General features: G+C 54.7%; 1 protein-coding gene across 1 annotated transcript in view; it reads right to left on the bottom strand.

The window, feature by feature from the left end:
• Window positions 1–1,456: 1,456 nt before the first annotated feature.
• Window positions 1,457–11,787, bottom strand: part of LOC121274951 (zinc finger protein 271-like) — a 51,447-nt gene continuing 41,116 nt past the window's right edge. The window contains exon 2 of the mRNA XM_041182325.1: window positions 1,457–3,415. Within this exon, the coding sequence (XP_041038259.1) occupies window positions 1,466–3,379 (1,914 nt within the window). The 5' untranslated portion in view covers window positions 3,380–3,415 and the 3' untranslated portion in view covers window positions 1,457–1,465. The remainder of the gene's footprint in view (window positions 3,416–11,787) is intronic.

The following is an 11,787-nucleotide window of genomic DNA, read 5'->3' on the forward strand; positions in this document are numbered from 1 at the left end:
ATGTGCGGAGTCTGACCAATGGGGAAAGGCAGCTTTCAGGTGCAAGGTCTCAGGGGGTCACTGCCCGGGGTGAGGGTTCACAGAGGGTGTGGAGGGGGCGGTGTCAAGGGGTCACTGCCCGGGGTGAGGGGTCACAGAGATTGTGGGGGGGGGGGGGGCGTGGTCTCAGGGGCTCACTGCCCGGGGGTGAGGGGTCACAGAAGTTGTGGAGGGGGCTGTCTCAGGGGTCACTGCCCAGGGTGAAGGGTCAGAGGTTGGGAGGAGGGTCTCAAGGGTCATTGCCCAGGGCGAAGGGTCAGAGGTTGGGAGGAGCATCTCAGAGGTCACTGCCCGGGGTGAAAGGTCAGAGATTGGAGGCAGGGTCTCAGGGGTCACTGCCCGGGGTGAAGGGTCAGAGGTTGGAGGGAGGGTCTCAGGGGTCACTGCCCGGGGTGAAGGGTCAGAGGTTGGAGGGAGGGTCTCAGGGGTCACTGCCCGGGGTGAAGGGTCAGAGGGTGGAGGGAGGGTCTCAGGGGTCATTGCCCAGGATGAAGGGTCAGAGGTTGGGAGGAGCATCTCAGGGGTCACTGCCCAGGGTGAAGGGTCACAGGTTGGGAGGAGGGTCTCAGGGGTCATTGCCCAGGGTGAAGGGTCAGAGGTTGGGAGGAGCATCTCAGGGGTCACTGCCCAGGGTGAAGGGTCAGAGATTGGAGGCAGGGTCTCAGGGGACACTGCCCGGGGTGAAGGGTCAGAGGTTGGAGGGAGGGTCTCAGGGGTCACTGCCCGGGGTGAAGGGTCAGAGGTTGGAGGGAGGGTCTCAGGGGTCACCGCCTGGGGTGAAGGGTCAGAGGTTGGAGGGAGGGTCTCAGGGGTCACCTCCTGGGGTGAAGGGTCAGAGGTTGGAGGGAGGTTCTCAGGGGTCACCTCGTGGGGTGAAGGGTCAGAGGTTGGAGGGAGGGTCTCAGGGGTCACCTCCTGGGGTGAAGGGTCAGAGGTTGGAGGGAGGGTCTCAGGGGTCACCTCCTGGGGTGAAGGGTCAGAGGTTGGAGGGAGGGTCTCAGGGGTCACCTCCTGGGGTGAAGGGTCAGAGGTTGGAGGGAGGTTCTCAGGGGTCACCTCGTTGAGTGAAGGGTCAGAGGTTGGAGGGAGGGTCTCAGGGGTCACCTCCTGGGGTGAAGGGTCAGAGGTTGGAGGGAGGGTCTCAGGGGTCACCTCCTGGGGTGAAGGGTCAGAGGTTGGAGGGAGGGTCTCAGGGGTCACCTCCTGGGGTGAAGGGTCAGAGGTTGGAGGGAGGTTCTCAGGGGTCACCTCGTTGAGTGAAGGGTCAGAGGTTGGAGGGAGGGTCTCAGGGGTCACCTCCTGGGGTGAAGGGTCAGAGGTTGGAGGGAGGTTCTCAGGGGTCACCTCGTGGAGTGAAGGGTCAGAGGTTGGAGGGAGGGTCTCAGGGGTCACCTCCTGGGGTGAAGGGTCAGAGGTCGGGGGATTCTCAGGCGTTGAAGTCGATGGCCCGGCTGGGGCAGTGGTCAGTCACGACCACCATCTCCCCCTCCTGCTGGCCGGCCCCGTGGACCCTCTGGTGCTTCTTGACGTGCGAGGACTTGGTGAAGCGGCGGCCGCACACCCCGCAGGCGTAGGGCTTCTCACCCGTGTGGACCCGCTGGTGGGACTTGAGGTTGGAGGAGGTGGCGAACTCCCGGCCGCAGACGGTGCAGCGGTAGGGCCGCTCGCCGCTGTGCACCCGCTGGTGGGTCTTCAGCAGGGAGGCCAGGGTGAAGCTCTTGGAGCAGATCCCACAGTGGTAGGGCCGCTCTCCGGTGTGGACCCGCTCGTGGTAGACCAGCGAGTAGGACTGGATGAAGCTCTTGTGGCAGAAGGAGCACTTGAAGGGTCTCTCGCCCGAGTGGATCCTCCAGTGCTGCACCAGCTTGGCGGAGATGCCGAAGCTCTTGCCGCAGAGGCTGCAGAGGAAGGGCTTCTCGCCGGTGTGGGTACGCAGGTGGCTGGACAGGTGGGAGGGCAGGCGGAAGCTCTTGTCGCAGACCCCGCAGCGGTAGGGCTTCTCCCCGGTGTGGGTGCGGCGGTGGCTGGACAGGTCGGAGGAGAAGCGGAAGCGGCGATCACAGACCCCGCAGCGGTAGGGCTTGGCGCCGGTGTGGATGCGCTGGTGCTGGATGAGGGAGGAGGACTGGGAGAAGCGCTTGGAGCAGACGGGGCAGGAGTAGGGCCTCTCGCCCGTGTGCACCCGCTGGTGGACCAGCAGGGCGTTGGACCGCGAGAAGGCCTTGTCGCAGACCGTGCAGCGGAAGGGCTTCCCCGCGCCGCCTCCCGCAGAGGAACAGCCAGCCGCCGGCGTGTACCGAGGCTCCAGCAAGCCCGAGGGCCCGATGAAGCCGCCCGGGCTGGACACGAAGGCCAAACGTCCTCGCTCCTCCTCGTCCAAGGCGGCGTCTCCCCGTCTGAGACCCGTCTCGTCGTCCTCGTCTGAGAGAGCGTCTCCCCGTCTGAAACCCATCTCATCCTCCTCGTCCGAGGCGGCGTCTCCCTGTCTGAGACCCGTCTCGTCGTCCTCGTCTGAGAGAGCGTCTCCCCGTCTGAGACCCGTCTCCTCGTCCTCGTCTGAGGGAGCATCTCCCCGTCTGAGACCCGTCTCCTCGTCCTCGTCCGAGGGAGCGTCTCCCTGTCTGAGGCCCGTCTCGTAGTCCTCGTCCGAGAGAGCGTCTCCCCGTCTGAAAACAGTCTCGTCATCCTCGTCTGAGACAGAGACTCCTGGTCTGAGATCCGTCTGATCTGCCTCGTCTGAAGGAGTGTCTCCCCGTCTGACAGTCATCTCCTCGTCGTCTGAGGGAGCGTCTCCCCGTCTGACAGTCGTCTCCTCGTCGTCTGAGGGAGCGTCTCCCCGTCTGACAGTCGTCTCCTCATTGTCTGAGGGAGCGTCTCCCCGTCTGAAAGCCGTCTCCTCGTCGTCTGAGGGAGCGTCTCCCCGTCCGGCAGCAGTCTCCTCCTCGTCTGAGGGAGCGTCCGCCCGTCTGGCAGCAGTCTCCTCCTCATCTGAGGGAGCGTCTCCCCGTCTGAAAGCCGTCAACTCGTCGTCTGAGGGAGTGTCTCCCTGTCTGACAGCCGTCTCCTCCTCGTCTGAAGGAGCGTCTCCCCGTCTGGCAGCAGTCGCCCCCTTGTCTGAGGGAGAGACGGGAGCCCCAGTGTTGTCAGCCATCAGCTGCTGGTGGTGGGAAATGCAGGCAGCTGTCTTCCTCTGGGGGGTTACCTCTCCCTCCGATGGGAATTCTGCAGCTCCTGAGGACTCAGATGGAGAAAGCAGAACCTCCTCGAGCTCCAGGATCCTGCTCCCCAGCGGTTCTGCTCCCACCAGCGTCCAGAGAAAGCCCGGGGAATTCTGCAGCATCTCGCCGGAGTGTCGGCTTACATCAGCAACAGCCTCCTAAAAAAACACACACACACGAGGGTCAGTACAGGAAGAAAGGCCAGGCACAGGGTTACAAACAGAGTAAATCTCCGTCTACACTGTCCCCATCAAACACTCCCAGGACAGGTGCAGCACGGGGTTAGATACAGAGTAAAGCCCCCTCTACACTGTCCCCATCAAACACTCCCAGGATAGTTACAGCACGGGGTTAGATACAGAGTAAATCTCCCTCAACACTGTCTCCATCAACCACTCCCAGGACAGGTACAGTACAGGGTTAGATACAGAGTAAAGCTCTCTCTACACTGTCCCCAGCAAACACTCCCAGGACAGGTACAGCACGGGGTTAGATACAGAGTAAAGCCCCCTCTACACTGTCCCCATCAAACACTACCAGGACAGGTACAGCACGGGGTTAGATACAGAGCAAATCTCCCTCTACACTGTCCCCATTAAACACTCCCAGGACAGGTACAGCACGGGGTTAGATACAGAGTAAAGCTCACTCTACACTGTCCCCATCAAACACTCCCAGGACAGGTACAGCACGGGGTTAGATACAGAGTAAATCTCCCTCTACACTGTCCCCATCAAACACTCCCAGGACAGGTACAGCACGGGGTTAGATACGGAGTAAATCTCCCTCTACACTGTCCCCATCAAACACTCCCAGGACAGGTACAGCACGGGGTTAGATACAGAGTAAATCTCCCTCTACACTGTCCCCATCAAACACTCCCAGGACAGGTACAGCACGGGGTTAGATACAGAGTAAATCTGCCTCTACACTGTCCACTTCAAACACTCCCAGGACAGGTACAGCACGGGGTTAGATACAGAGTAAAGCTACCTCTACACTGTCCCCATCAATCACTCCCAGGACAGGTACAGCATGGGGTTAGATACAGAGTAAAGCTCCCTCTACACTGTCCCCATCAAACACTCCCAGGACAGGTAAGCACGGGGTTAGATACAGAGTAAAGCTCCGTCTACACCGTCCCCATCAAACACTCCCAGGACAGGTACAGCACGGGGTTAGATACAGAGTAAATCTCCCTCTACACTGTCCCCATCAAACACTCCCAGGACAGGTACAGCACGGGGTTAGATACAGAGTAAAAGTCCCTCTACACAGTCCCAGGGAAACACTCCCAGGACAGGTACAGCACGGGGTTAGATAGAGAGTAAAGCTGCCTCTACACCGTCCGCATTAAACACTCCCAGGACAGGTACAGCACGGGGTTAGATACAGAGTAAAGATCCCTCTACACTGTCCCCATCAAACATTCCCAGGACAGGTACAGCACGGGGTTAGATACAGAGTAAAGCTCCCTCTACACTGTCCCCATCAAACACTCCCAGGACAGGTACAGCACGGGGTTAGATACAGAGTAAAACTCTCTCTAAACTGTGCTCATCAAACACTCCCTGGACATACAACAAGGGGTTAGATACAGGGTAAAGCTCCCTCTACACTGTCCCCATCAAACACTCCCAGGACAGGTACAGCACGGGGTTAGATACAGAGTAAATCTCCCTCTACACTGTCCCCATTAAACACTCCCAGGACAGGTACAGCACGGGGTTAGATACAGAGTAAAGCTCACTCTACACTGTCCCCATCAAACACTCCCAGGACAGGTACAGCACGGGGTTAGATACAGAGTAAATCTGCCTCTACACTGTCCACTTCAAACACTTCCAGGACAGGTACAGCACGGGGTTAGATACAGAGTAAATCTCCCTCTACACTGTCCCCATCAAACACTCCCAGGACAGGTACAGCACGGGGTTAGATACAGAGTGAAGCTACCTCTACACTGTCCCCATCAATCACTCCCAGGACAGGTACAGCATGGGGTTAGATACAGAGTAAAACTCCCTCTACACTGTCCCCATTAAACACTCCAGGGACAGGTACAGCACGGGGTTAGATACAGAGTAAAGCTACCTCTACACTGTCCCCATCAATCACTCCCAGGACAGGTACAGCACAGGGTTAGATACAGAGTAAAGATCCCTCTACACTGTCCCCGTCAAACACTCCCAAAACAGGTACAGCACGGGGTTAGATACAGAGTAAAACTCCCTCTACACTGTCCCCATCAAACACTCCCAGGACAGGTACAGCACGGGGTTAGATACAGAGTAAAGCTCCGTCTACACTGTCTCCATCAAACACTCCCAGGACAGGTACAGCACGGGGTTAGATACAGAGTAAATCTCCCTCTACACTGTCCCCATCAAACACTCCCAGGACAGGTACAGCACGGGGTTAGATACAGAGTAAATCTCCCTCTACACTGACCCCATCAAACACTCCCAGGACAGGTACAGCACGGGGTTAGATACAGAGTAAAGCTACCTCTACACTGTCCCCATCAAACACTCCCAGGACAGGTACAGCACGGGGTTAGATACAGAGTAAATCTCCCTCTACACCGTCCCCATCAAACACTCCCAGGACAGGTACAGCACGGGGTTAGATACAGAGTAAAAGTCCCTCTACACAGTCCCCAGGAAACACTCCCAGGACAGGTACAGCACGGGGTTAGATACAGAGTAAAGCTACCTCTACACTGTCCCCATCAAACACTCCCAGGACAGGTACAGCACGGGGTTAGATACAGAGTAAATCTCCCTCTACACCGTCCACATCAAACACTCCCAAGAAAGGTACAGCACGGGGGTAGATACAGAGTAAAGCTCCCTCTACACTGTCCGCATCAAACACTCCCAGGACAGGTACAGCACGGGGTTAGATAGAGAGTAAAGCTGCCTCTACACCGTCCGCATTAAACACTCCCAGGACAGTAACAGCACGGGGTTAGATACAGAGTAAAGATCCCTCTACACTGTCCCCATCAAACACTCCCAGGACAGGTACAGCACGGGGTTAGATACAGAGTAAAGATCCCTCCACACGGTCCCCATCAAACACTCCCAGGACAGGTACAGCACGGGATAAGATAGAGAGTAAAGGTCCCTCTACACTGTCCCCATCAAACACTCCCAGGACAGGTACAGCACGGGGTTAGATACAGAGTAAAGCCCCCTCTAAATTGTCCCCATCAAACACTCCCAGGATAGTTGCAGCACGGGGTTAGATACAGAGTAAAGCCCCCTCTACACTGTCCCCATCAAACACTACCAGGACAGGTACAGCACGGGGTTAGATACAGAGTAAATCTCCCTCTACACTGTCCCCATTAAACACTCCCAGGACAGGTACAGCACGGGGTTAGATACAGAGTAAAGCTCACTCTACACTGTCCCAATCAAACACTCCCAGGACAGGTACAGCACGGGGTTAGATACAGAGTAAATCTGCCTCTACACTGTCCACTTCAAACACTTCCAGGACAGGTACAGCACGGGGTTAGATACAGAGTAAAGCTACCTCTACACTGTCCCCATCAAACACTCCCAGGACAGGTACAGCATGGGGTTAGATACAGAGTAAAACTCCCTCTACACTGTCCCCATTAAACACTCCCAGGACAGGTACAGCACGGGGTTAGATACAGAGTAAAGCTACCTCTACACTGTCCCCATCAATCACTCCCAGGACAGGTACAGCATGGGGTTAGATACAGAGTAAAACTCCCTCTACACTGTCCCCATCAAACACTCCCAGGCCAGGTACAGCACGGGGTTAGATAGAGAGTAAAGCTACCTCTACACTGTCCCCATCAAACACTCCCAGGACAGGTACAGCACGGGGTTAGATACAGAGTAAAGCTGCCTCTACACCGTCCGCATTAAACACTCCCAGGACAGTAACAGCACGGGGTTAGATACAGAGTAAAGATCCCTCTACACTGTCCCCATCAAACACTCCCAGGACAGGTACAGCACGGGGTTAGATACAGAGTAAAGATCCCTCTACACCGTCCCCATCAAACACTCCCAGGACAGGTACAGCAAGGGATAAGATAGAGAGTAAAGGTCCCTCTACACTGTCCCCATCAAACACTCCCAGGACAGGTACAGCACGGGGTTAGATACAGAGTAAAAGTCCGTCTACACTGTCCCCATCAAACACTCCCAGGACAGGTACAGCACGGGGTAAGGTACAGAGTAAAGCTCCCTCTACACTGTCCCCATCAAACACTCCCAGGACAGGTACAGCACGGGGTTAGATACAGAGTAAAGCTACCTCTACACTGTCCCCATCAAACACTCCCAGGACAGGTACAGCACGGGGTTAGATACAGAGTAAACCTCCCTCTACACTGTCCCCATCAAACACTCCCAGGACAGATACAACATGGGGTTAGATACAGTGTAAATCTCCCTCTACACTGTCCCCATCAAACACTCCAAGGACAGGTACAGCACGGGTTTAGATACAGAGTAAATCTCCCTCTACACTGTCCCCATCAAAAACCCCCAGGACAGGTACAGCACGGGGTTAGATACAGAGTAAAGCTCCCTCTACACTGTCCCCATCAAACACTCCCAGGGCAGGTACAGCACAGCGTTAGATACGGAGTAAATCTCCCTCTACACTGTCCCCATCAAACACTCCAAGGACAGGGACAGCACAGTGTTAGATACAGAGTAAATCTCCCTCTACACTGTCCCCATCAAACACGCCCAGGACAGGTACAGCACAGGGTTAGATACGGAGTAAAGCGCCCTCTACACCGTCCCCAACAAACACTCCCAGGACAGGTACAGCATGGGGTTAGATACAGACTAAATCTCCCTCTAAACTGTCCCCATCAAACATTCCCAGGACAGGTACAGCACGGGGTTAGATGTAGAGTCAAGAACCATCTACACCGTCCACATCAAACACTCCCAGGACAGGTACAGCACGGGGTTAGATACAGAGTAAATCTCCCTCTACACCGTCCCCATCAAACACTCCCAGGACAGGTACAGCACGGGGTTAGATACAGAGTAAAGCTCCCTCTACACTGTCCCCATCAAACACTCCCAGGACAGGTACAGCACGGGGTTAGATACAGAGTAAATCTCCCTCTACACTGTCCCCATCAAACACTCCCAGGACAGGTACAGCACGGGGTTAGATACAGAGTAAATCTCCCTCTACGCTGTCCGCATCAAACACTCCCAGGACAGCTACAGCACGGGGTTAGATACAGAGTAAATCTCCCTCTACACCGTCCCCATCAAACACTCCCAGGACAGGTACAGCACGGGGTTAGATACAGAGTAAATCTCCCTCTACACCGTCACCATCAAACACTCCCAGGACAAGCACAGCACGGGGTTAGATACAGAGTAAATCTCCCTCTACGCTGTCCCCATCCAACACTCCCAGGACAGGTACAGCACGGGGTTAGATACAGAGTAAATCTCCCTCTACACAGTCCCCATCAAACACTCCCAGGACAGGTACAGCACGGGGTTAGATACAGAGTAAAGCTCCCTCTACACTGTCCCCATCAAACACTCCCAGGACAGGTACAGCACGGGGTTAGATACAGAGTAAATCTCCCTCTACACCGTCACCATCAAACACTCCCAGGACAAGCACAGCATGGGGTTAGATACAGAGTAAATCTCCCTCTACACTGTCCCCATCAAACACTCCCAGGACAGGTACAGCACGGAGTTAGATACAGAGTAAATCTCCCTCTACACTGTCCCCATCAAACACTCCCAGGACAGGTACAGCACGGGGTGAGATACAGAGTAAATCTCCCTCTACACTGTCCCCATCATACACTCCCAGGACAGGTACAGCACAGGGTTAGATACAGAGTAAAGTACCCTCTACATTGTCCCCATCAAACACTCCCAGGACAGGTACAGCACGGGGTTAGATACAGAGTAAAGCTCCCTCTACACTGTCCTCATCAAACACTCCCAGGAAAGGTACAGCACGGGGTTAGATGCAGAGTAAAGCGCCCTCTACACGATCCCCATCAAACACTCCCAGGACAGGTACAGCACAGGGTTAGATACAGAGTAAATCTCCCTCTACACTGACACCATCAAACACTCCCAGGACAGGTACAGCACAGGGTTAGATACAGAGTAAAGTACCCTCTACACTGTCCCCATCAAACACTCCCAGGACAGGTACAGCACGGGGTTAGATACAGAGTAAAGCTCACTCTACAACGTCCACATCAAACACTCCCAGGAAAGGTACAGCACGGGGGTAGATACAGAGTAAAGCCCCGTCTACACTGTCCACATCAAATACTCCCAGGACAGGTACAGCACGGGGTTAGATACAGAGTAAATCTCCGTCTACACTGTCCCCATCAAACACTCCCAGGACAGGTACAGCACGGAGTTAGATACAGAGTAAAGCAACCTCTACACCGTCCCCATCAAACACTCCCAGGACAGGTACAGCACGGGGTTAGATACAGAGTAAATCTCCCTCTACATCGTCCCCATCAAACACTCCCAGGACAGGTACAGCACGGGGTTAGATACAGAGTAAATCTCCGTCTACACTGTCCCCATCAAACACTCCCAGGACAGGTACAGCACGGGGTTAGATACAGAGTAAATCTCCCTCTACACCGTCCCCATCAAACACTCCCAGGACAGGTACAGCACGGGGTTAGATACAGAGTAAATCTCCCTCTACACTGTCCCCATCAAACACTCCCAGGACAGGTACAGCACGGGGTTAGATACAGAGTAAATCTCCCTCTACACTGACCCCATCAAACACTCCCAGGACAGGTACAGCACTGGGTTAGATACAGAGTAAAGCTCACTCTACACAGTCCCCATCAAAGACTCCCAGGACAGGTACAGCACGGGGTTAGATACAGAGTAAATCTCCCTCTACACTGTCCCCATCAAACACTCCCAGGACAGGTACAGCACGGGGTTAGATACAGAGTAAATCTCCCTCTACACTGTCCCCATCAAACACTCCCAGGACAGGTACAGCACTGGGTAAGATACAGAGTAAAGCTCACTCTACACCGTCCACATCAAACACTCCCAGGACAGGTACAGCACGGGGTTAGATACAGAGTAAATCTCCCTCTACACAGTCCCCATCAAAGACTCCCAGGACAGGTACAGCACGGGGTTAGATACAGAGTAAATCTCCCTCTACACTGTCCCCATCAAACACTCCCAGGACAGGTACAGCACGGGTTTAGATACAGAGTAAAGCTCCCTCTACACTGTCCCCATCAAACACTCCCAGGACAGGTACAGCACGGGGATAGATACAGAGTAAAGGCCCTCAACATGGTCCCCATCAAACACTCCCAGGACAGGTACAGCACGGGCTTAGATACAGAGTAAAGATCCCTCTACACTGTCCCCATCAAACAGTCCCAGGACAGGTACAGCGCACGGTTAGATACGGAGTAAATCTCCCTCTACACAGTCCCCATCAAACACTCCCAGGACAGGTACAGCACGGGGTTAGATACAGAGTAAAGATCCCTCTACACCGTCCACATCAAACTCTCCCAGGACAGGTACAGCACGGGGTTAGATACAGAGTAAAGCTCCCTCTACACTGTCCTCATCAAACACTCCCAGGACAGGTACAGCACGGGGTTAGATACAGAGAAAATCTCCCTCTACACTGTCCCCATCAAACACTCCCAGGACAGGTACAGCACGGGGTTAGATACAGAGTAAAGATCCCTCTACACCGTCCACATCAAACTCTCCCAGGAAAGGTACAGCACGGGGTTAGATGCAGAGTAAAGCTCCCTCTACACTGTCCCCATCAAACACTCCCAGGACAGGTACAGCACGGTTTTAGATACAGAGTAAATCTCCCTCTACACTGACACCATCAAACACTCCCAGGACAGGTACAGCACAGGGTTAGATACAGAGTAAAGTACCCTCTACACTGTCCCCATCAAACACTCCCAGGACAGGTACAGCACGGGGTTAGATACAGAGTAAAGCTCACTCTACAACGTCCACATCAAACACTCCCAGGAAAGGTACAGCACGGGGTTAGATACAGAGTAAAGCCCCGTCTACACTGTCCACATCAAATACTCCCAGGACAGGTACAGCACGGGGTTAGATACAGAGTAAATCTCCGTCTACACTGTCCCCATCAAACACTCCCAGGACAGGTACAGCACGGGGTTAGATACAGAGAAAAGCAACCTCTACACCGTCCCCATCAAACACTCCCAGGACAGGTACAGCACGGGGTAAGATACAGAGTAAATCTCCCTCTACATCGTCCCCATCAAACACTCCCAGGACAGGTACAGCACGGGGTTAGATACAGAGTAAATCTCCGTCTACACTGTCACCAGAGTCAAGCGCCTCTACACCTCTCCCAGGAAGGTACAGCACGGGGGTAGATACAGAGTAAAGCCCATTACACTGTCCCTCAACACTCCAGGACAGGTACCACATCAACTAAACCACCCAGGACAGTACATCACGGACAGGTA

This window comes from Carcharodon carcharias (genome assembly GCF_017639515.1).
Source record: "Carcharodon carcharias isolate sCarCar2 chromosome 39 unlocalized genomic scaffold, sCarCar2.pri SUPER_39_unloc_20, whole genome shotgun sequence".
Lineage (NCBI taxonomy): Eukaryota > Metazoa > Chordata > Chondrichthyes > Lamniformes > Lamnidae > Carcharodon > Carcharodon carcharias.